Source organism: Micrasema longulum, unplaced genomic scaffold, assembly GCF_059751315.1.
Source record: "Micrasema longulum isolate JH-2025_06_02 unplaced genomic scaffold, ASM5975131v1 h1tg000677l, whole genome shotgun sequence".
Classification (NCBI taxonomy): Eukaryota; Metazoa; Arthropoda; class Insecta; order Trichoptera; family Brachycentridae; genus Micrasema; species Micrasema longulum.
This window is the reverse complement of record NW_028277873.1, coordinates 386,280-412,771: the sequence shown is the minus strand read 5'-3', so window position 1 is coordinate 412,771 and position 26,492 is coordinate 386,280. Positions and strand designations below refer to the sequence as shown.

The following is a 26,492-nucleotide window of genomic DNA, read 5'->3' as shown; positions in this document are numbered from 1 at the left end:
CTAATTGAGAAAAATCTTTGTTGGATTTTTTCTTGCAATTGGTGGGAATTGAACTTGCGATGCCAGTTTCACAGTTGGCTGTCTAAACAATTGCGCTACAGCACGTACAAATAAAAATATATTAATCTAAGCTTGACTGGCAGTGCATAACTGTGTTTTAGATCCGACAATTATATATAGAGGTGAATTATGAAACTGACAGAGGAAGGAATTCAATGTATGAAAGCCAAGTAAATGCGGTCAAAATACGATATCTAGCTTAGGCGAATGCGTCGAAAATCAATTATGAATAAATCTAGTCTTGCGATACGGCGAATAGTAAAACGGATATGAAAATATTTTTTAAAAATGAAGGGTAGGAGAAGACGACCAAGAATGTTATGCAGTACATAAAGTGGCCACTTGAACCAGCCGATGACAGATCGTAAGCCCTGTTAATGCCTGGAATTTCGTAGATCTTCTCTTAAATGATTTCCATTTCTATTGTAATATGTTAATTACAATAAAAGTTCCATCAAGAACTGACAATATTGCAACACATAACCTATTTCAGTACGGAGCATCAATTTCACAAATTATGCTTATCAATTTGACATTTTTGACAGATATTTATTGCACATTTCAAAATCAAGATGGCGGCGAAGATTGGTCTTTTGCCGCCATCTTGATTTCAGTACCCGGGCCTTTGTAGAGGTGGTTTTGGTAGAACACCTCTTCAAGACCTAATTTATGGTAGGCAAATGTAAATTAATGTAGTTTATGGATATATTTACAGAATAATGCAGGAAAAATAATATGTATACAAAATTACAAGGTACAGTTAACAAATAACAGTTTTTCGTCGTTATGACACTCGAAGTTCCAGTAGCGATCAGATTTCAGACAAATGGTTAGAACTCTGTTAGCAGTGATAATGCTCCTACATAGGACAAAAACCATAATATAATATCAGAACTGCGAAAATGTTTTTAAAATCTCAAGCTAACGAGGTTACTGACTGATTTCCTTAGTAAATTTGTTTGCGGAGAGCCTGAGGTTTGATAGCTGATAGTGTTTACATGTTCTTATTTAAATTGTTATTTTTAAAGATCTTTATTCTTTTTTTCTATTTAGTTTTTGGCGAGAGTAAAAATTTTTACTGTCTTAGGACAGGGTTACTTACCCTAGTTAGACAATCAAAGAAACTTTATGTGTGTATCTATACTATTATAAATGTGGAAGGGTGCATCTGTTTAGATTTCTTTCACGTTGCAACGGAGCGACCAATCGATGTGATTTTTTTGCATAGGCATAGCTGGAGAGCTGACAAATGGCATAGTCTACTTACTTTTTATCCTGAAATTAAATAAGGAAAAAAAAAAAAATTAAGTATAGCAACAATGAGCAACATTATTTGCAAATAAGTACGCAGTAAGATGGGTTGTTAGGATTTTGGAATTGTACACAGACTAATGTCGCTATAGCGTAAAGCATAGACAAAGGATATAATATATTGAGAGACTAAAAGATCGTTGTATTTTTTTCATAGCAATAGTTGGAGGATCGGCAATCAATCAGGCTACTTTTTATCCTGAAAAATTCTTATTGCTGCTTGACATAACTAATTAATAATTTAACTCATTTCTCCCTAATACCACACGAGCAAAGCCGCAGGTAAAAGCTACAAAAAATCAATATTAAATAAAAAAAAAGTTAGGATCCAAAAAGATTTTTTTGATTGCCTGAATATCTAGACACAAACACTTTGCATGTTTATATTAAGGATTCTTATTCAAAGATGGAAAAGAAAAGAGATTAAATTTTATGGTATAAATTTAATAAATTCTATGGTATTAATTTAATAAAGGCTGTTTAAATATTGATCTTTTAATTACAAAGTTCGTAAGGGGGAGCTAATTCTGGAATATGTCCATGGCTGAACACTTTGTTTTCAAATAGTGCTAAATTACTTTGTGTAACATGCTCAATTTTGGTATATATTTCTTCACAATCAGTTTGGGAAATTTCATTGCCGCCAAATGATGAATTAGCCAACTTATTTATTCCAAACACATTAGAAGGTATTCCTACGAAAGGGTTTTGTTGCGTTCTTTGATCAGGTACAGTGGCATTAGGAGTTTTTAAAAAAATATTGTGAGCAGAATGGTTCTCTTGATGTATTTGTGCATTAGCACTCGCAAATAGAGCAGAAGGGGATATTTCTTGCGCCGTTGTATGACTCTGCTCAAAATTACTTGCATTTGAATTCACTCCAACCATTTGACTAGCATCAGGTTTGTTTACAAATATGTTTTGAGTTGATACTTGGAAAGGATCTCCGAAATTAGCATTTGTTTGAGCTAGTCCTTGAGAAAATAAATTATTAGCAAATGCATTTGTTGAAGAAGGAAATGCGCAAGAGGTGTTAAAAATAATGTCATTACTGGCAACATTTCCAGGTTGTGAATCATTTCCAAAAATATTATTAATCAATCTTGTGTCGGTGTATGTTACACCTCCGTAACTTGGTGTATCAAATGGGTCAATTGTTGGTTCGCCTCTATAAAGACTCTGAATGGTTCCGATGATTTTAGTTGATGGTTTTAACAGAGATTGAAAATTCTTCAAAATGTTTTGTTGGTACACCTTTAAATGGTTAATCTAAAAGAGAGAAAAAAACATGTGTCAATAAAATAAAAAAACTTCTAATAAAACAAATTTTAGAAAAGATTTTATTAATTTGCCCAAATTTTTGTAGACAACAAATGGATTTCTCCCCCAAAGGCGGTATTAAGATTAACATATTACAACTGAGATGGAGAAAATTTTTGTTATTGCCTGGTATGTAGGGATATAATTCAATCAGATGCATCTCACCTCCTCCAATAAAGGTTTCAGCTCTTTAACTTCACAAAAATCAACAGATGAAAGAACTGAAGAAATATGGATGTTCAAACATAGGCAGAATGTTAAATGTTACACAGTGTATAATGTGGCCACTTAAACCAGCCAATGACCGGTCACAAGAATTGTAAATGCTTGGACATCCATATTACCTTCTTGAGGATAGTAATAATAAATTTTGTTCATTTATATAATGCCATTTTTGTGAGTAATCAAAACAAGGGTACATTCGGATTAAAAAATAAAATTTGCAGGCTAACTAATCTCCCAACGAACTAAAAAATATTCAAACTAATATATCAGTAAATAATAGAACCGGGTTGTGGTCCCGTGGTAGTATTGTGAACTCACGGACCAAAGGTTCCAGGTTCAAATCCCACTCTACTACAACTAAATTTCCATTTTTCTAGCATAAGTTATTTACGACTTTTTGGATATGGTCTGAAAATGTAAATATTTGAGTAAATAATAAGAACTCAAATATTTCTCATTTTATAAAAAAAAAAATTCAAAGTAAATTTAAAGAAATCTTTTGAACCGGACTAAAAATAGCATTCTATTTTAATTAGTGTTATTATTTTCTTATTATTTTGTATAATTTGAATTTTTTTCTCATGTACATTTGAAATTATATAACTTCAAATTACTAAATAAATATAACAGTGTAAGTCACTCTCCAAGCACAAGACTTAGTCTCTTTTTTTGAAAGTTACAGTCATAACATTAAAAAACTATAAAAGTAGATTGCAATATAAAAAAAAAACATGTATCATTTATAAAACTTTATTAATTAATAAAACCCTCTAGATTATTTACATTGAGACTATTTTATTTAGTAAAAATGCAAACCACGTAATACACATGCCTTTTTGTATTATGTTGCTTTACTTAGATTACATATAATCAAAAGCACTATTTACAAGTATCAAAGAAACGATTTAAAAAATAAATAAGTTTCTATCATTTTTTGAAATTCTTTCAGATGTTTTCTATCATTGTTAAAATATCAGTTTATCAAATACTCAGGTGAAAAGCAATCAACGGAAAATAAATATTTGTTGCAGGAGGCGAAATTAGCAGCTCACAATTGAGTCCCGGTGCCAACCCTAATGTGTGGGAGTGAAGTAAGGAATTACAAAAACAAGGATGAAAGTAGGCTGAATGCTCTCAGGCGAATGTGTGGTAAAACCATGTATGATAGGTGCACAATGTCGAGATCCGAGTATCATGTAAGGTCGTGTGGGGGCCAGAGTGTAAGAAATGAGAATGTTCTTCTGTCTATGCGCGCAGTGCCCTATGGACCTATATAAGGGCTCACACTTCCCTGCCTTTGCCAGTATTCAAATTCACTTCGTAGTACTCTTTATTTCATTAGTGAAACCACTGTGTTCAGTAAACCAAATGTTGTAACTCATATTTTAAATGAACTTTGCACCGCTACAAACTAGTAGAGGAAATACACCTCTACAGTTGAGATAAGCATTATTGACAAAAGCAAGAAAGGAGTGCTGCGTTGGATTGGACATGTAGAGCCAATGGATAGTGAAAGAATGGCAAAAAGGATTTATGATCCAAACATCAATGGATGCAGAAAACCGAGAAAGACATTGCATGACCGAATTCAACAAACAATAATCGGCACACAAGCATTCATGAGAAGTTGTATGAATGTAGAGGAAGTGAGGTTTGCATGCAAAGACTAAATGGTATAGCGTTCTATCATCTTTGTCTACTCCTACGAAAAAACGGCTTGTTGGTTTGTTTGTTTTGATAAGCATTTACACTTACATTATCGGCTAAGGTTCCATTTAATTGGGCTTCATAAAACGAGAGTCGTAATTCTTCAGGTGATACATCAAATAATCCGGGGAAATCGGGCTTATTTTTGAAGGGCCCGTAGCACGATAATAGCCATTGTTTACTCTTGAGAGCTGCATTTACTTCAGGTACAACAAGATTCAACAATTGGTCAACAGTAATACTGTTATTGCTAGGGGGTGCTTCTTGAGGTGCTGGAAGCGAAAATATTGATTTCATTATTAGAAATATCGATCATACAGTTTAATCTAAATTTGTTGCGACAGAGAGGGAAAACATTTTAGAGAAAGGAATAGTTTAAGAATTAGTTTATAAAAAAACAACAGGCGAGCGGTGAACTTTTTGTTTACGAATTGTACACTTTGTTAATTTAAGTAGATTTTAAGAATGTTTAGATTAAGTACTACTCATTAATGACAATCTATTAGGACTTACTTAATCCTGTTGATTGGCTTAAAAAAAAAATGTATTAATATTATTTATTGATTTTTCTAAGGCTTTTGATACTATAGATCATTGTAAATTATTAAAATGTTTAAATATAATCGGAATAAGGGGACCATTACTTGATCTCTTCAAAAACTACCTAACTAACAGAACAATGTCTGTAAGTATCGATCGTGCATAAAGCAGTAATAGAAATATCAAAGCAGGTGTTCCCCAAGGTTCCATATTAGGACCCATATTGTATATAATAGATGTTTCATTCATTAAAAATATTTTTTCACATGTTAAACACTTTATATATGCAGACATACTGCTCTAGTGGTTACGCATAGTGATAATAATAAATGTACTGAAATGTTGCAGGATGACTTAAATATCTTAAAAATTTGAAGCCATGATGCAGGCCTTATAATAAATGCCAAAAAAGGCAATTAATACATGTTAGATCACCACATGCCAAAATAAATATGTTACCTATTTTAAAAACTCATATTTTTGAATGCCTTCATAACTCTACCTTTGATAGAGTTTGCTTATGTGATAAATTAGACATTGTGGATGAATATGATTATTTAGATATAATTATTGATTGCTTTTTTAAGTGGAATATTCATATTTGTTTCTTTTTTGGGTGATACGTGTGTGTTGGATTTGTTTCGACGTTTCGGCTACCATTGCAGGAGCCATATTCAGGGTAAACTGAGTATTTTGTAGAAAAAAGTGTGTGTTTAAGTACTAGTAATTTGTACCGTGTCGCAGTCGGCAGTAGCCACATTTCTGTTTATTTTTGTAGTATGTAGTGCTGGGAACCATGTTGAGTTTAATTTAAACCCGTCTTCTTTGTTTGTGTTATTTGGGTGTCTGTGTATTTCAATTGCCTCTTTCATTATTCGTGCACTGTAATTACTCGGTTTATGCAAAATTTTCGGTTCAAATGCGAAAAAATATCCAGTGACTATAGTGACCATGAAAACCTTTGCACCTATTCACCTAATGACAATTTATAAGCCATTTGAAAATATTTTATCTCTTACCATTGTATGTATATTTTGGAGCATATGAATGCTCAAATCTACAATTATCTCCATAACGGCAACATCCTTGTAAAAAAAACCGACATGCGACCATATTCAATTGCTTTATGTGAAATGTTTATATGATTTATTTAATGAACTTATTAAATATAAAGGTCGTTGTTGAATTTGTTAAAGATATTGATGAACACTATAAAATTACATTTTTGACAATATTTCACTGGCATAGAATTAAAAATTGTAATCAGGATGTTAGTCTGAATTCAGTCTTAACATTAACCAATATTATCTGTAGTTTGGGACTAACTTTCAAAAACTTTACATACTATTTACTAGTTGACCATTGACATTTCGAACCAGCGTTGCCAGATCCACCGATTTTCGGTAGATCTACCGATTTTGGGAGCAATCTACCGATCTACCGAATTCAATTGAAATTCTACTGATTTTCATACATTTCCTTGTTTTTTCCACAGAACAAAATTTCAATGCAAATTAAACGAATTCATATTATAATTATTAATTGCTTGTTTGCTCACTTCGATTGTCATCAGTTGCTTATTTAAAAACTGCTTATCTAGTTTACGATGAATAATATATTAATTATGGAATTGGCTAGTATTATTGAACATAATATGGTAAAATAAATCGTGGTTAAGAATTTCATGACATTATTGAAAAATGTATATATGTCTATTTTATGAAATGAAATGTAGAGGGATCACCCTTCATATGGAAAATAATATAAATAGTTTTATCTTCAGTTGAATATCTATTTAAATTTAGTTAATCATTTTTTTAATAATTTGTTCAGTACTTCAGCAGTTAGCAGTTTTTATTAAGTTTTAAGTTGCACTGAAAGAACTTTAAAACGTTAATTTTTTCTTTGTTTGACAGTAAAAATACCACATATTTTGATAAAATTGTGTCATTCATTCAATAAAATAATATTTTGAATTTTAATCTATGTATTATATTATTATTTTTTATAAGAACCAACTCAAATATTCCTTTTATTAAATGAATATTTGAGTATTGAAATGAAATATTGTAATTTACATTTTTTTTTAAGCAAAAGAAGACATTATAAATCACTATATTTTGGTAATTCACTTATTGCAGTACTTTTGGTTTTCAATTGTTCATTTTCCAAGCGTTTTCAACTATTTAAAGTAACGGCCTTAGGCAAAACGGCGCTTTCATTTCGAACAACTGTCAAATTTATTTTTTCCCCCTCCTCCCTTCTTACCCCCACTCCCGAATCTACCGAAATCTACCGATTTATTTTCCTGAGTCTACTTTTTTTCGATTGATCGGGTCTGGCAACGCTGTCTGTGGCACAGATGAAAATAATCTACTAAATTTACTCGAATTTTATTTGTGCTCTGCTCTATAATCTGTGCTCTGCTCTCTGCTAGTAATAGTTCTACGTTCTACAGTATCTCTGCTCTCTGCTCCTCTCTTAATGTATGATTTGTACTATATAATTGTATATAATATGTGAATGTATGTCCAAAATGTCTATAATGATGGCTGACGCGAATTCCTCTTGGTAGCGCTAACTCAGCCATGTTTGTGTTGTGTTTTCGTGAATAACGAATGCGTTTAGAACTGTTTTGAGTTGGATCAAATAATTATTCACAAATTACTATCGAAGTCTACCGCTGAATATTCCTAATTTATCCGCAAAATATTCTTCAGGTGTTTTTGACGCCGACGAATTTGGATAATATAAGGATAGCAAATTTTAAGGAAGGTATGTACTAGCTTGCACTATTTATTCCTTTTACGCTGAACCTAACGTTAACGGGGCAAGATTTTAACCGAACCCTAAACTTTGTCAGCATCTCTATCACAACTAAATAACATTCTTGTATAAATGTTGTTTGTATTACTTGGTTCCATATGTATATATGTAGCAATAAGATAAACGAGAAAATAACCTATTTTTTATTGTGTTAAAACTTTCAATAATAATTGAACATACGTTAGGAATAAGCTAATACTATGCACGTATCCATAAAATATTAAAGGAAACGCCGGTGTCGGAAAAGACGAATTATTTACGTTACAGCGTATCCTCGTGTCCCGCAGAATATATCATATGTGGCGGTTTTTGGCAAAATGAGTTATTTACACCATTCGATTCTATTTTTTTCTCTCCATGTGATACAAGACAGGATTTGTAAATGTTTTATTTTGTTCCCTAAATATATAATGTACAAAATATTTGAAGTGTTTCTCAGTAAAATGAATGAAATAGGTTTTACTCGTAAATTGGTGATATTTTTTGCTAAATAATTTACAAGCACGTGTTAATTAGTTTCTTTTGGACTTTTTACTTCTAAACCCTTTCTTACATTTTCAGGAGTCCCACAAGGCTCTAATTTAAGCCCACTTTTATTTGCCATTTTTATAAATGACATTACTAGTGTGGTATCGCATTCACGAGTATTCCTGTTTGCTGATGACCTAAAATTGTCTTTCCTTTTCCTAAGGAGGTTTCTGCCTCGGATGATTGCCGCCTTCTCCTGTCTGATATAAAAATATATTAGATCAGGTAATTCAGAACCAGCCAAATGTATCTAAATGTTACATTTTGTCATTCACTAGGGCATACATGCGCTGCTTGCCTGGTACTTGTATTTGACATTAACTGAAATATCAAACTCAAACATGCGCACAAGACATTACCGTTTGTTCTCCGTACAGCTAACTCATGTTCTTAAATTTCTTTAAAACTCATTGGTGCAAAACAGACTTGAGTGTGGACCTTTGATCTGAGCGTCCTATGTGTTTGAGTACTCTATTATGCTGGAAATGGTACAAAATAAATTTCTATGGTATCTTTACTCGAGGAAGTGTGGATACTATCCGTGGTTGTGCCCGTCAGACTTCATACTGGGAATGGTTATCTACAGCGGCTTGAAGAAAATAAATAAAGCGTGTTTGATTATGTATTTTTCCCGCTTACCTTAGGTACAGCTTGCCTACCAACACATGCCGCACACCGCATCCGAGGACGTAAGTCTCCTTGGCGGTGCCCGCATACACGAAAAAGTTGCTCATTGCCAAATGAGAAAAGCTACATAATATGAACTTCGTTGGATTGAGAAAAGAGGGAAGTGAATTCTTCACTGACTAAATTGATTGAACATAATCAATTCGCCGAAATGATTACAAAACTTTTTAAAAGCCTCGAAATTCTTTTTGGAAGCCATCAGATCTGTATGTCCGACAGGACCTATAACAGGGCCACGGATAGTAGCGAGAACCCCCATTTAGTAATCACAGAGAGGGGGAAAGGGACAAGACTGCAGGATGTGTTCAGAAGACTGATTAGGATATCCCCAGCAGCACGAAGGGGAATTAACAATATTAAAAACAAAATAATTTGTCTACCATGAACTGATAAAGACCGCGCAGTCCAGTGATCGGGGATAACCCGAGAAGATTTTAAGCGCTGATAGATTGAAGGAATAAAATGGTAACCCTCCCCGAAGGGGAAGATTCCCAACGCGATTGCCAAGCATCGAGAAGATCATTTAAAGAAAAAAAAAATATTTTCGATTAAGATATTCCTTCAGTTGGGAGTACCTTAGGTACAATGAACAGTGTTTTTTTTTGTATGTTCCTAATGACTATCTTAAACATCGGCGGTTGAAATAGTTTTATTTTTCTCCTTATCTATATATATATATATATATATATATAGTTGGATAATTTATAAAGCGCCATTTTTGTGAAAATCACCTCAAGGGCGCTGTACAATTACTAAATATCCCAGTACGTCTTGCAGCTACAGAGCGCATGGACGGTTGGGATTCTAATTCCTCGTTTTCAATTAAGATCAATCAAAAATTATAACAGATAGGAGCTAGATTACAGGACGTCTTGCAGCTACAGAGCGCATAGACAGTTAGAAATTTAGCTCCTATTTACACATTTTAAAAATTGACAAATAAATTTAGTGTATTACAAAATAATAATAATATGAATAATAAAAAGGAGTAAGATTACAACACGCCTTGCAGCTATTAAGCGCATAGACGATTGGAATTCTAGACCCCGTTCTGCTAGAACTCGGTTCTGACCAACCCACCCGTATTTACTTAATCGTAACTCTTCGGATATTGTTATTTTTTATGTCAAAAGAAACTAATACGAATAGATTATATTCAGATTAGGCAAGAAAATGTGGTGGGTGGGGCATCATTTCCCATTCAAACTATCCAGGCTATGTAATTCTTCACTGTGGTTTAGTGAAGTCCCGGTGGAATAATAACTTTCGTATCGAAACCGAATATTGTCATTTTTCTTCTAGCGTTGACTTAGCCGTCCAAACTGCTGTAGATATCCTCTTTTTGTTTGTTTTAAAAAAGTTCAACGTTTATTAAACCTTTCGTATCCCACCAAACAGATAACAATACCTCACGTAAGTGAAGAACTTCTTTAACCCGGGGTGCTATTATTTTGTCTCATAAAAATTAATGTGATAAACTTATTGCCGTGTTGGTTTTAAAAACGTATTGTGTATTGTATGTTCGTATGTTTTTGAAAATGTTAATACACCCTTTAAAAACGGAACAATATCAGAATCTACGCTTCTTGAATTCACCGATCTGGGAACTGCAATATTGTACTAAAAAAACCTTTGAATAACTATTGAATGTCCATTTTGTTGGGAATCGAACCCGGGATCTCATGTAGACCAATGAGTGAAAAAAAAATCAAAGGAACAATTGTCACGAAAATATAAATAATGTATGGAGATTTTGAAATTGTGTTTTATTTAACTTATATAAAAATAGTCTATAAATTAACCACCATCTTAATCAACTTAAATTTTGACATTATTAAAAAAATGAACTTCCGAAAGAGATGCTATTCTTTTGATTTAGATTATACTCGAGTTCTAGAAAAAATAATCAGGTATTACAAAGAAAAGAGTTTTTAATGATTTTTTATTCGGTAATTTATTATTCTGCAAGTGCTGTGCAAATATTTGGGAATTTCACTTAACATAAAAACAGAGAGTGATTAAGGACAACAGGATTCGCTGTATTTCATAATTATATTAATAAGAAATACATGTATTAAACTTGTAATATACAGGTCTCTAAAACTTTATGAATAATCCAAGGTAGGTAAGTTGTGATCTATTTTCTTTAATATGTATTCATGCGAGTGATTTATGTGATGTATATTTTGAAGAATCATTAGTAATGTAAATGGAATCTTAAGTAATTTATTAAATTACCTATTGTAATATGTTGTATTCAAACATTGTCACTAAAACAAAGCATCAAGATGAAAAAGTTGCCTGGATCAATCAATCGCTGACCATTTCTACTATTCAATAATTTTGAAGTAATATTTTTAGTATTAGTAAATATGCAAATCTTTTTATTACAGATTTGTCTTCTGGCTGGTGGAAAATTTGATCAATCGAAAATCAAACAGGTTTGATGACATTTATTACTACTCATTCTGTTAATTAATTATAATGTTTTTAATCATGTAATGTAATACTTACACTTTATATTAAATATAAAATAAATAAAATAACTTTAATTCAGGTTGTTAAGTAAAAATATCAACATTGGCTGTAAATCGGATTGGGTGATCGGCAATGAATATATCAGACGACACTCCACCTGGGACCGAAGGGTACGATGACTATGAGACAAGGGAAAAATTTGAAATAACGGTATGTTTATTTTCTTATTACCTTTGGAAATATATTAAAATCTAATGTTTAATAAATCAAGCCTTGGTAAGAATTTACTTTCACAGTTTGATTTTGTTTATATTTTGAAACATTGCTCGTATGGTTCAAATGGAAATGATTTATTCTACCAAGATATATATAGATATACCACTTTTGATTTGGTACGGTACCAGTTGGCAGGTAAGTTTTGCTGCATACTTAATCTACTTTGAATTAATACAAGCACACTAAATGCCGTAGCGCAAATATTATTAACAACCGTAAAACAAAGGAATTTTAAATTGCGCATCGTCATTAATAATGATATATGATAATAAATATTTTTTCACGGCAAAATTACAACATTTTCATTGATTTTACATTGCAAAAAGCAAACACTAGAAAACAGTAAATGGATTAAGTGTTTAAAGTCTATGGAACCTTTACCACCACAACTTATTTTGACGTCGACTGCTCGGTCACAGTGGTCATCATATATAACTGTAACGCTTTACAGAAAAGGTCAGTTCTGATTTGTAATATTAAACGTTTTGCTTTTTTCAATTGGTTCTGAATTTATCTACTGTGTTTTTGTGAGCTGACACATTAAAGGTCCAATGTGATTTTTATCCTGTTAACATAGAATTATAATACACCTTGCACTGTGTCCAAAAATAGCCAAATGCCTCCCCCCCCTCCACGACATCCCACAACGTTGCCAAACCGCGAACAATATATTATCATAATACAAATTTAAGATAATTTTGTGTTATGTTTTACCACAAAAAATATTTCACTGACTGGATTAGGCAAACGTAAAAAAAATATTAAATAATAATTTATAATTAAGTAAAATTAATACAGTTTATTATTATACTAAGGCTTATTAATAGAAAACCGGGTAAAAAATTCGACTACCCTGGCAATACTAATAAAAAATGTCCGCCTTGTTTTATTTAACAATCTGAAAAACTGCAACATAATCGAATTCTTAAATAATATTATTTGTGAATTCGCTACTTGCACATGAAATGTAATCCCAGCAGTATTTTGACACTTAAAAACGACACAACACGGCGTAATTGAATTTAAATCGGCAGTTGTGTACTAATCAACGTCTACAGAGTAAATAATGGCCAAAATGTAAAACTACTTATTTTTGTCGCCTTCAGTTTGATGTGCGTATGCAATTTCTGGACTTTTATAATTCTATGCTGTGAAATATAAAAAAAACAAACAAGCAAAAATTGTTTTTCACGTCTATAGTTAAATGTTGGTTTGATATTTATTTCATATGAACATTATTCATAAGGCACGGACCGTGATCTTAGATACGTATTTCAAAAGAAATGCGGCATCTGTATATATAAAAGGCAATGTTTGAATGGTTGTCCTCGATGGACTGGATAACTACCGGACCGATTTACGTGCGGTTTTCAGATAAATGTGAACCTTTGGCGCGAGAAGATTTATAGCTTATAAAATCTTCAATTTATTAAGTTTTTCTTCAATTTAACAATTTTTTATCCATCACCAGGGTTGCATTCGCCGAGAATGCGTAAACAAAAAAAAATTGATGGATGTTATTTTTTTGTGTATAAAAAAGTTTGTTTTTGAATGTTTACAAACAACATTAGTTTTTATATGGATCCCAATCAGGTTATTTCATTGAATTCCTTATAATTTCTACCCATTTATTTCTTTTTGCTGGATTTTTGGTTATACTAAAATAATATCAACTGATATTTTATACATTTTTGAAAATTGCATTCCTGACTAAAGTGCGTCCCTGGGCAGAGTTTGACATTTGCTAAAAGAATTCTTTATATGAAAATAATTGATTATTTTATGTTTTGGAATTCAAACATAAAAAAGTACTTAGTTACCTACTTAAATTCAATATTTGAATATCTATTATTTTTAGATTTGGAATACGATTATAAACGAGTACCTAGGTACCAATGAAAAGTTACAACATCTTTTTTACATTTATCCGAACGGTTTTTACTAAAGATTTTTTTGTCAAGTTTTGTAAGTATACTTAATTATGTTTAACCTTAAGAGGAAACGCGGTCTGACTTTTCTTCATACAAACGGATTATGGCATTAGAGAAATGTTTTTTTTTCAATAACAACAACAACAAACTATCACGCCATTTCCCCGTAAGGGTAGGGAGAGAGGATAGAACACCACATCACTTTATCTTTGCATTCATGTCTCGCTTCCTCTACATTCATAGATCTTCTTATGCACGCGCGCCGATTATTCCGACTTTTGCCATATCCATCGTCAAGTATTTGTTATATTTGGCCATGCCGTGTCTTTCTCGGTCTTCCTCTATTTCTGCACCCATGAACATTCGCATTGTAAATATTTTTAGCCGTTCTTTCGTTGTCCATTCGCTCTACATGTCCAAACCAGCGCAGAGCTCAATTTTGTTTTACACATTAAAGATATTTACCATTGGCGTGTAACTATATTGTTTTGTTTTATAAACAATGGTTTATTGTGAGAACTAGAACCATCCAAGCCCGTTAAAACACAGTTTTATCTGCTGTCTTCGGACGCACGGTATACAAATATAACTATTTTTTAAAAACGCAAAACATACTGATACGGAAAATTTTATTCTGATACTCTTTCTAAAAAAATAACAAAATCGGTTAAGTTTTGAGGGTGCGGAAAATGGTACAGCGAAACATAGATTTTATCTATTCTAACAAAAGGTCTGACATGAAGTTGTCTTTTTCGTAAAGTATCGGGGAGGCATCGGCAAGACAGTGACAGGAAAACAATGTTCGAACACCTATTTATCAAAATTCTCTGTCCTGACAATTTGTCTAAACCGAAACACAAAAATTATAATGTATACTTACATATCTTATTTGGACTAGGTACATTAATTGATATCAAACTTTCTATTGTGTTCATTTAATCTATTTAGCAAAAACTCAAATCTAGCAATAGCAAACCATTGCCAGGTTCAGCTCGTATAATATAATGATGACTGCAACACGCAACATAGTACAAATCCTAAATACATTAAGTTAGACAAATTACGTCAATCCTGATTATGGAACTGCAATGCATTCCAATACGTCGGCAAAGAGTACAAATGACACGGCGAAATGACTCAGAAAAACTCAATTTGCATTATATATAAGCAAGTTTGGATTGCCAAAAAAAAAACATTTTTACATGTTTAAGAAAAATAATTTAAATAAGGTAAGCGGTATCATTAAATAGTTTCATATGTCTGAGAAAATGCTTTAAATTATTATACATTCAGTAGCGGTCACTGAAATTGCATTACTTAATATTTTTAGGTTTTACAGAAATTTTGCTAAAATGTTAAAAATTTTGTTAAAAATAAAATTATTTTAGACATATTTTAATAAGATTACAATACATAACATTGGCTTGGCTCACCTCGTGTTTGGAGTTTTTATTTGAAATTAGTAAATATGAAACTGAGCGATAGTGGTCTATGAACCAATAGAGACGCACAATCATTTTTTGTTAAGACCTCATCAAAATCTGACCTGACAGTTTTGAGATATTTTTAACAAAAAATAAGGAATAATTATAGTTTACTTTGCGACACTGTTTTTATTTTTTTCTTATTTTATTTTACAATACACATTTAGAAATTAAAAAAGCATATTGCAATGCAAAATGAAAAGCAAAAACTTAGCGTAATAAAAAAGAGAAAAATATGGATATAATGTAATATTAATAGTTAGGTACAAAAATATGATTTCGAAAATCTGAATCGCTTTCACCCTCTAATGGGCATCTTCAGACAGTGCTAATTGGTCAAAAAAATAAGTGGAACTGTACTAAGTATTTTTAATAAGTAACTTATATGTAAATATATGTTATTACTCGATTGCTCAAACAACGTGCCACGCAATTGGGCATCAATCAGCGGTCTTAACAGAGAATTAAGACTTGAAGATGTTCCCTTATAAAGTGCAACCAGTGCATCAGCTGTTAGCCGTTGATCGCCAAGCGCGTGTAACCTACGCCCAAGTCATCCTAAATCTCAACCACGAGGAAGACAACCTTTTATCGAAAATCATCATGAGCGACGATCGGGCCCGCATGGTCATCGATTCTGGCGGCGGCCACTTGGCCGATATCATCTTCTCGATATAATAGAAAAAAAATTAAGACATCAAACACAATTAAAAAAATAAACCAATTTTTTTCATTCATAAAAATTACAGCCAAAGAACATCGGGTTACAACTTTCGCGCCACCTTATATATGATGCAAAATATTTGATGTGGTAAATATATTTGTTTTTAAATAAATTTTTAGCTAAATTTTCTGAATAATCCAAAAATACTTTTTAAATTATACCTGGACGACAGTTCTTAAAAAAAAAAAAACAATTTCGGGTGATATAAATCTGTTCATTTTATGAACATCATACAAGAGGGATTTTGACGTAAGCGCTGATGTCCGATGTCCGTGGGATGCAGCTTAACATTCTGAATAATATGGTATATATAACGCAATATCATCCAAAGTGGCGCGGCGCACCAGTCATTTCGCCTTTTCACCGTCGATATATATCGGGGGAGTCAGTGTTATCACCAAAAAATCAAGGCATGTGCATAGTATTGGATGCCTGTAGAAAATCTAAATGATAATGGAATTAGAATGTGTTCCATCACAATATTTCCATCACATAGACAACCCAATATTTTCTGAGCCACAATCTAATCCGTATAAATACAGCTTTATCAATGGAAAATTCCATGATTATAATTGAACAGTAGAACCAGAATTAGGGGACCCCTAAACATCCATGGTTTTCTCTTTGCTTTTCAACAATTTAATTCCTGTTTTCTAACATCGTTATTTGTGACTAGTATAAATCGTAAGAATGTGATATTTTTATAATGATAAAAGATTGAAACAACTCATAAACTGAAAACCCACTTTAATCTCCTGTGGGTACTTTCATTCTTATAGTCTGTATTCTATATGATTTTAAAAATATGAAATATTTTATTATTTGCTTTAGTTTGAGAAAACTATTAAATTTAATCACTTTGTAAAATACTGATTAAACATTTTCTGTTGAATGAATTATGGTCAAAATTATTTTTACCCAATATTTTATTATATTTCATGAAGATTTGAAGTTACCATTTATATGATCTGTTTACATATTTACTTAGTATATACACAACCTTTAAAAATATAACAAAGCTACAATATTTTCATCCTAAAGTATAAACTTTTATAATTCGTTTGCTAAACTTCAAAATACTATGCAGAGTTGGATCACAATTTTGAAAATTAGGTAATGTTGTTATATAGTAACAGGTACCTACTTATATACATATTGATAAATTGTGACTGAATTTATTGATACTCTCCAATGTGTTCTATTATTGTGTGTTGCTAATGCAATTTTATATTACTTACATTATTATTTCTATAAAAAGAATTCACTTGTTAATAATTATTTATGTTTATTTAAGCAGAAATTTCCAGAAGGACAAGATGACAAAAAATCAAACCTACAAAAATTCCTTCAAAGCCATACAATCAAACTGGAAAATGGTTCAACACAGCAGGCATTGGATTTTATTGAAAAAAGTGATGGATCCAGTGCTTACATCTGTTACCCATGTGGTGCAACCTGTATTGCTCAAATCACACTCCAGGTAGATAGATCATTACTCTGCTTCATCTGTTACCTATTGTTGCAGCCCGTTGTGGGCCCTGGCCTTGTTCAGAATCTGTCTTCATTCCTCCCTGCACTCTGCGGCTCTTCTCCAGTTTACCAGGCCAATTTCTATCATGGCACTTTTCACATCATCCAGCCATATTAATTCTAGTCTGCCTTCTGTGAAATATTGTCATAATTTCAACATTCTGCAATTCTACATAATTTATCATGTCTCGAAATTTTAATAACAAGGAATTAACAGCATTTTAATGGAGAAATAGGTGCGAATGAAGATGGAGAGTGAATTAATGGAGAGTTTGAAATAATGATATATTAGTAGTAAATTTATTATTTTCATAGAAAATTTGAAAAATACTTGAAACTTTTTGACATAATCATGGACAGGCCTTTATAATTTTTATGATCATTTATTGGAGAAGCTATTTGTAACGACATTAATCGGATTTTTTTGGGTTACAACAAAGTGTTGTATACTAAAATTATTTTTAACCTTGTGGTAGAACCGAAAAAAAAATGCTTGTAAAGATTATTTAATGTTTTAAATTAAAATAAGTCTTAGTTGAGAAATAAATCAAATAAAAAAAACAGCCTAATTTGTAATTAAGATTTGATTCATTTACATATTATTTTTATTTTTTTCTCATTAGTATATTTTTGCTTGTTTTAATAACATTCACAGTTTTATTTGTAGTCAAAACTTGATATCTTTTTTTTTGCATTAAATTATAATAGTGTTAATATTTAAGGCAAGGATCCTTTCTAGTCTCTCGGTTGCCAGTGGGAATTTTCGTTACGACTGCAACTCCTTTGAAATTCAGTTGATTACGAAACGTTGGCAGAATTTTAAATGGAAAGAACACAATTTTGACTTAATTTTGTGTACATGTGCTTTAATTATATTATCTTGGAATAGCGATAATTTCTAACACATTGTAAATAATTTGTTTTTTTCGCTTATGTTTTCAAATATCCCAACTTATGCATGCGGTAACGCTATGTTACATCATTGTCTGTAAAGGTACTTTTTAAAGGTTAATGTCTTTTAATGGATGTGACAATTTTTCTGTCTTTATTTTTAGAATGAGACACCTTTAAGTGAAAGTGGAGTGCTGTTTGTTGGATTAGGGATTACATCTATTATTGAGTTTAAAATTAAATAAGTATTTGTGGGTGTTTAAAACGAATGTTTTATTTTCAGGATCACTTGAATGGTAAAAAGCATGCTCATAACCTAGAAAAAACCAAAGTATGGCCTGCATCAATAATTTCTTCCCACCCTTTCTTGAAACAAAAAAGTAAGTTCATTTTAGCATTTTATTCATATCTTACTTTGTAATAATAATTTAACTCACTTTGATTAATGTTAGTAAATATTAGTATTTGACCACTTACCGACTTTTTATGTATACCGGTTTCGAGACGTACCCGTCTCTTCATCAGGACACTCACTACACCAACATGCAAATACTAAAATACATTTTCACTTTTACCATCACCGTAGTATGCATAGTATTTATGAAAAAATACATAAATTACATGCAGAGTCAAAGTTTTATTATTAGTTAAATGGGACGTATCATTAAATATTATAAACCTTATTTTAGTGCATGTTTGGACATGGTGGTATTTGCACCCCCTTTAATTATGCATGTAATTTATGTGTTTTTTCGTAGATACTGTGTACACTACATAAAAGATACTGTGTACACTACATAAAAAGTCAGTACGATCAGTGGTTAAATACTAATATTTACTAACATTAATTTAAATGTTTGACCACAAAGTTATAGCTGTAGTCTGGTAAAACGAATGCAAAATTAGGAAATCATACGATTTTGCCATTTTAAAACTAATGTTTTTTTTTAATCGCGCAATAATAAAAACATAAATTAGATAAAAACAATACTTTTTAAAGGTATTTCTGTTAAAAAATACACTTTAAAGTTTTATGTAACTAAAATATAATTACTTTTAGACCGGCAGATTACCCCGTTTCAAATTTAGACTCAACCTAAAGACTTAGTATTAAACTAAAATTTGTTGTCATAATTTGAAGATAATAAATTGAACATGAAAGTGGCTGAAGCCAAATTTTAATTTTTGATTTTGAAAAGAAATACAAGCATTTTAAATTACATAAATTTTTGTGACATTTTTCTTTATTTCTACATAAAATTATGCCTTCGGTAATACTTAAAAAAAAATAATAATTTAAATACTTTTATTTTGAAATGGCAAAACTGTATGATTTCCTAATTTTGCGTTCGTTTTACCAGACTACAGCCTTAATGCTTTGAACATAAATAATATAATTCACTTTGCTTTGGATTTTATTCAATTTTACCATTACATCACTTATTACTAACCGATGAAGGTTATATTCGTATTGTTAAACTGAGCAAAAAATTTTACTATATAATTACAAAATATCCTTAATCCTAATCAAAATTCTGCAAGATGAAGATGACAAATTCGTGAAGTAACTTCTGTAACCAGGTAACTCCAATATCAGTATTTTCTAGTTACCCATTAAAAACACGTATTTGTATCTTCCTCCACGTGTGCTGCAAATAGACAAGTCATGATTCATTCAAATCAAATTGCATAATCAAATGCATGACATGTCTATTTGTAGTATTCACGGAGTAGGATAAAAATATGTGTTTTTTGTGGGTAACTCAAATGCTGATGTTGAAGTTACCTAGTTGTAGTAATTGCCATGCAAACTGATGATTGTTCACATTAGCCTCTTCATCTGGTTCCCGACTACAGCCGCACATACGTATTCATAAGTGTGGCTGATATGCTTAACTGATAGTTTATATTAAATAGGTAATAAAAATAAAGTGAGTTTTTACAAATACAAAATTTACCCAGAAACCTTTGAATCCAAATTTATACTAATATTGTTTTTTTTTTCAGCCAATGAACTGCAAGAATTCGAATCTAAAGAGATCATTGAAAAAAAGACAAAAAGTAATTTTTTGAGTAGATTTCACGATTACAAACTGTAAGTGTTAAAATCTGTATACATATATATATATATATATATATAAGGCAATGTTCGCATGTGTGTCCCCGATAAACTAAATAACTACTGGACCGATTTACGTGCGTTTTTTTCAAAATGATGGTCTTTACGCTGGGTATTTTTGTAGCTCTTAAAATCTTTAATTTAATCTGTAAAATAAAAGTTAGGAGTGTAAATGTTATATTCATCGACCTACCAGGGTTGCATTCGAGGAGAATGCACATACTAAAAAATTGGGAGGATGTAATGTTTACAAACTGCATTGGTTTATTATGGATCCCAATCAGATTCTTTCCTTAAATTCCTTATAATTTCTTCCCATTTTTTTTCTTCAATTTTTGGTAATACTAAAATAATATTAACCGACATTTAATACATTTTTAAAAATCATATTCCTACAATTTATGTAATCCGAAACACAAAAATAATAATAAACATGTACATGTCCTCATGGTGTAATGGTTAGCGCGTTTGCCTCGTAGTGTAGTGGTCAGCCTACCATTCAAGAGGTCTCGGGTTCGATTCCCGACATGGTTGATATGAAATATTTATTTAAAAGGGTGTTTCCACACTAGAATATTTCGTAGACCCTGGACTGGTACCTGAAGCGTAAGGCTAATCATCTTACCTTCATGTAACAAAAATAATCAAGATACGCTGCATTTGGTGTACCAATGCAGAGTGCCGGAAAGGGAATGATGATGATGTATGTCTAATTTTAATTCAATGCTAAATAATTGATATCAAACTTTGGATTGTGTTCATTTTATCTATATACAAGAATAGCAATGTATTGCCGGGTTTAGCTCGTATGATATTTAACTATTGTTGTGTCAATGCTAAATATCTAATAAATTGCTCAAGCTATTTTAGTGCCAATGCAAAAATCGTAAATCTGTAAAAATACAACTTTGATCGTTTTATAAATTATATTTTTAATATTATTTTATTTACGTAATTGAAATGTTCTCTATTGTTTTTTATTAAAAATTATTCAAATGCCAAAAAATACACTCATGTCTAAAAAATACAAACAATTCACACATTTGAAAATGGGCTATCGATGACGATTGATATACTTAGGGCTGGTTTTATAAACATCCGTTCGTTAGCTGGATACCATTTTAATTGATATTTGGTAAACCAGCCGATTATTGCGTTTTATAAACGTTCGTAGCGTTACAAGTCGTTAAATCTATGGTTAAATAGTTACTGGCCGATTTTGGCCGGTTAAATGCATTACGATCGGTTACCTTCGGCGCCGCTGCTGTATTTGACATGACAGTTGTTTTATCACATTGTCATTTGATCAAATCTCCGCCCAATTAATATGCGGATAGTCATTATTTTTGAATTTAGTTAAATTACCAGTTTTTATATGTTTTTTACTCGGGTGGTGGGTATAAAATGAGCTTTAGTCTAATGGATAAATATATTCAGCAGTTAAAAATAAACTTATTGAAAACATGTTTAATGATATAAATGTATCAAAAATAACAGATAATAGTACAAACTAGCCATCGTTATTTGCTGTTTTCTTGCTTGCTTTTAATAATTTCAATTCATAGTATTTCTTTGTGTAAAAACTTTGTTCAAAATTGTCAAGTATTTGATGTATTTTTTTCCAGTTAATAGCAATGCTCAGTATGCGCACCGTTCGCGTTTGACAGAAAAATCTTAGATAAAAAGGTTTTTCATAGACAATTAACAAAAAAATATAGAAGCTGCGACTCAAATTTGAATTTTTATGAAAATGCTTACCGTCGACCGTCTGTTAACAAAAATGGTTTATAGAACACAAAACCGTCGGTTATCCTAACGAACGGTCAACGGTTCGTTACACTTACGGAAGTTTGATAGATGTTTATAAAACCGGCCCTACATAATATAAGCAGTATTGCAAAACAAAGAAACACGTGGAACAGTAAAAAGTTATGCCAATGCAAAATATTAATATTAGCCCTGGCATTTCACATGCCAAGCATTAATGCTTCGCACAGTAATCAAATGAAACAAAAATACTAGTTATTTCCATCGTAAGTGGCAACATAAATCTAACTTACCTATGTATTCATAATTTTCTCATCTCATCTTTCCCCACCTGCTTGTGGTTCTAAGACAGATTTTAGTTTGGAATTGAAAAAAAATACTGTTTTCAGATCACCGATCATCGGATTAGAATATATGGTGGAGCTTCTATCTGATAGCGCCCCCACGACTTACTTTTGCACACTGTGTGAAAATAGAGGTGATAATAATACAATCCTAAATCACATCGTTGGTTTTAAACATAAGATGAAATACTTGGTGAGTAATATTCATTCAAAACAATTATGACAAAACATGTAACAAAATAATGGGTTTATCAAGATTAATAGATATCTAAATATAATTGCTTATGATTAGTCATTTTTGAGCTTGAATTTTGTAACAAAGTATTTACAAGTGCAAGCATTATCAATATAAAACTTCCTCACAATAATATTCTTACAAGTGTGCATTCGGATATTTGTGTTGAATATCTGTAGATTGAAGAAAAATAAAAAAGTTTTTGGTCATATGGATGAAGAAATGTGTAGCGAAACCCAAAAAATGAATTATATCCTAAAAAAATTATTTCAACTGTAAAATATGGCGATGGATCTAAGATGGTTTGGGGTTGTATATCAACCCGGGGGTGGGAAAACTTCAATCTATCGACACAATGGACCAGCATATTTATATTTACATTAAAAAAAAAAACAAGTTCTGAACAAACGAACTTAAGTGAGAGATTTAAGTCCTACCAAGAAATATAAGTCATTCATTGTACGGTTTTAGCTATTGTACAACTGTCCAAAATCATTAGAAATGCAACCAAAATCACCAGAGCTCAATTCTGAATCTGTGTCGAAAAACTGGACTTCCGTTTAAGGAAATACAATATTTCTAATGCGAAGAACCTAAAGTCACAACTGGGGATGATGGAGAATACTATGGAAAAGTTGTATCTTGTATGCGTAAAAGACTGGTGTGTTATAAAATAAAAAGGATGCCCGACAAAGTATGATTTTTTGTTGTTGTTTCTTGTGTTTAAATTGGCGATGTCGTTAGGTAGTGTTGAATATTTGTCTGTATGAATGTCAGTGTTGAAAATTTTTTTAATAGTGTTTTGAATTTTTTTGCACACTGTTTACATTTATCATTTAAATTGGTTTCCAGAATAGTTTAGGATGTTAAATAAAAAAAGAGGATGAAAATAAATATTATAATTTTACAAGTATTCAATGCAAATGTCTGAATGCGCGCTTGTACGAATATCACTGTGAGTATTGAATGAGAGAATAGCACCCATATGTTATAATCGATTATGTAAAGAAATTCTTCACTAATTCACTAATGCATTCAAACTGTAGAACAGAATCTAATTTCTAAAACAACTAGACAGGAAGCCGAGGAATTTTATAAATGCATTGTATAAATGCATCCAAATTATTTATTTTTTTATTTATAAACACGCCCCTGTAATTGACGTGGTTGATCTAAATAAAATAATACATATGACACTTCAGAACGTGCCAACGAATCAGTGGAGTGGCTACATCAACAAAAAATTTAATGGATGGAATTTCTGTAATAATCATATCTATTTGTTAGTTATGTATTTTTTGTTAGTTTTACATCGACCTATTTAAAGGCTACTTCCTCATCATCAGTATTTATTGGTATACTTATAACATAAAAAATAGTTTATGCAAATTGATAAACTAAAAATGTCATACTACAAAATGGAAAATGTTTTTGATTTTAAAATATATAATATTTTTATTTTCCAGAACATGCACTTCCCTACTGCTTTTAGAGCTCTCCATCAGTTCTATAAAGTAGAGCAATACCACGTAGGAACTGTTCAAGTCATAAATAATATTTGCAATTGTATTGAGCAAGCTTACGGAAGATCATCGCCTCTTATTTGCCATAAACCTGATTTCGATGTAGAACCGTAAGCATTTTATAATAATTACCCATTCATTTTAAGTTATGCTAAAAATTCTTCATTTTATATATTTTTTAATTCACTTTTTTTATAAATTTCTTTATAGCATATGATTATCTTGGTTGTGAAAAGATCCAAGGGAAAAATACTTATCTTTTTTGTAACTTTTTCATGAAGTTTATTAGGTAATTAATATTTTCTAAAAGTTTCATTAATCTAGCTGAATAAATGTCAGTACTATGTTGTAAAGATGTATGTTTTGTTAATTAGTCAACTTAAAAATCATTTTTCTCAAAACTTAAAAAGTACTTAGAAAAATACCACTTTATTATTATTAATATATACAAAAAGCAATGTTCGTATGTGTCTCCTCGATAGACTAAATAATTATTGGACCGATTTTCATGCGTTTGTTTCAAAATGATGGGCTTTACGCTGGGTATTTTTATAGCTCTTAAAATCTTCAATTTAATCTGTAGAAAAAAAGTTAGGAATGTCAATGTTATATTCATCGACATACCATTCGACGAGAATGCACATACTAAAAAGGATTGGATGAGGATGTAATTTTTTCGTATATAAAAAAGTTTGTATTTGAATGTTTACAAACATTAGTTTTTTATGGATCCCAATCAGATTCTTTCCATAAATTCCTTTTTATTTCTTCTCATTTTATTTTTTTTTCTTCAATTTTTAGGTAATACTAAAATAATATTAACTGACATTTAATACATTTTTGAAAATCGTATTTATACATTAAGTACACCCCTGTTGGCAAAAAGAGCAGTTTGACATTTACAAAAATAATTCTTAATTTAAATATTTACTATTTTAAGTTTTGGAATTCAATCATAAACAAGTACCTATTTACAAATGAAAAGTTACATTATCCTTTTTACGTTAATCTAAACGGTTTTTACACGCTTTCAAGACACAATCAAGCATTTTGGTTTCAAATTCAATGTCAAGCTCACGTCTGGCGGTTAAAAAACGACTAAATACGCGTTTAGCATGACTGATCATTTGGGCATGAGTGAAGGTCATAATTTTAGAGGGCTCAAGATGCATCTATGTGTCAATGGTTTTATTTTAGAAAATCTAACCTATTTCTATTGTTATGTAAAAGCATTATGAAGCAAAGTTTTGTAAGTTTACTTTAAAATATTTTATTTTAAGAGATAATGCGGTCTGACTTTTCTTCATACAAATGTATTCCTGGATTTTGGCACAAGAGCAGTGATTTTTTTGCAAACTACTTACTGTTTTTGAAAAACGCCAAACATTCTGCTATGGAAAATTTCATTCTGATATTCTTTCCCAAAAAATAATAACAAAATCGGTTCAGTTTTGAGGTGCGGAGAAAGGGACAACGAAACATCGATTTTGTTTATTCTAATAAAAGGTCTGATATGCTGTTGTCTTTTTCGCACCGATTCGGGGAATCAAATTTCTCTAGGACCGCATATATCCTCACAATTTGTGTGATCCGAAACACAAAAATAATAATGTTTAAGAGGGTATTAGAAGCAAACCATTGAAGGAGTTATTTGCAAAAAACTTTGAAAAAAGGATTGTGAGATTTCTAATTATGCTTCACTAACTCAATGTAGAATGTTAAGTTTGCAGTGTCAAGTACACAGTATAATTGAAATCTGTGTTTGCAATATTTAGAAATGGTTTTGAATTATGCTATTATTTAGGTAGGTAGGTTTTTACGTATAGTTTATTTTGGCATCAATAACTGATTTTCCGCTTTTGGTGGAGATTTCTAACTTTGCTTCTAATACCATCATATGTACATATTTAATTTTGTCTGAGGACCCGATGACAAACTATTATTTAATAGTTTATCGGGACAAAATATGTTTTAATACTTTGTTTT

General features: G+C 31.2%; 2 protein-coding genes and 1 long non-coding RNA gene across 7 annotated transcripts in view; 2 read left to right on the top strand and 1 right to left on the bottom strand.

Moving 5' to 3' along the window:
- The first annotated feature begins 829 nt into the window (after positions 1–829).
- LOC148279749 (uncharacterized) lies at positions 830–2,852 on the top strand. 3 transcript variants are annotated; one of them, XR_015822778.1, is made up of 2 exons: positions 830–989; positions 2,738–2,852. It is a non-coding gene; the product is annotated as an uncharacterized LOC148279749 (long non-coding RNA). The 3 variants fall into 3 exon arrangements; XR_015822779.1 differs by having other exon boundaries at positions 830–1,035; XR_015822780.1 differs by lacking the exon at positions 830–989 and adding an exon at positions 1,598–1,653.
- Positions 1,800–6,539, bottom strand: LOC148279748 (uncharacterized). Its single transcript, XM_088229444.1, has 3 exons — positions 6,183–6,539; positions 4,672–4,895; positions 1,800–2,640 (listed from the first exon to the last, which is right to left on the bottom strand). The coding sequence occupies exons 1-3, from the start codon at positions 6,274–6,276 to the stop codon at positions 1,867–1,869; spliced, it is 1,092 nt and encodes a 363-aa protein (XP_088085570.1). The 5' UTR covers positions 6,277–6,539; the 3' UTR covers positions 1,800–1,866.
- Positions 6,540–7,520: 981 nt separating this feature from the next.
- Positions 7,521–26,492, top strand: part of LOC148279747 (uncharacterized protein CG7065-like) — a 50,975-nt gene continuing 32,003 nt past the window's right edge. For 2 of the 3 annotated variants that reach the window (XM_088229442.1, XM_088229440.1), the window contains exons 1-8: positions 7,521–7,938; positions 11,598–11,645; positions 11,762–11,892; positions 17,395–17,577; positions 18,802–18,898; positions 20,526–20,613; positions 22,794–22,941; positions 24,450–24,616. In XM_088229442.1, coding sequence (XP_088085568.1) covers positions 11,815–11,892; positions 17,395–17,577; positions 18,802–18,898; positions 20,526–20,613; positions 22,794–22,941; positions 24,450–24,616 — 761 coding nt within the window. In that variant the 5' untranslated portion in view covers positions 7,521–7,938; positions 11,598–11,645; positions 11,762–11,814. The remainder of the gene's footprint in view (positions 7,939–11,597; positions 11,646–11,761; positions 11,893–17,394; positions 17,578–18,801; positions 18,899–20,525; positions 20,614–22,793; positions 22,942–24,449; positions 24,617–26,492) is intronic. The other variant, XM_088229443.1, reaches the window with a different exon arrangement.

What these genes read in the sequence shown, in the direction of transcription:
- LOC148279748 (XM_088229444.1), bottom strand. Translation starts at nt 6,276, where the DNA reads ATGGTCGCATGTCGGTTTTTTTTACAAGGATGTTGCCGTTATGGAGAT. An exon ending in TCCAAAATATACATACAATG is followed by an intron (nt 4,896 to 6,182) that starts GTAAGAGATAAA and finishes TTTCGCTTCCAG; the next exon opens with CACCTCAAGAAGCACCCCCT. An exon ending in ATGGAACCTTAGCCGATAAT is followed by an intron (nt 2,641 to 4,671) that starts GTAAGTGTAAAT and finishes TCTCTCTTTTAG; the next exon opens with ATTAACCATTTAAAGGTGTA.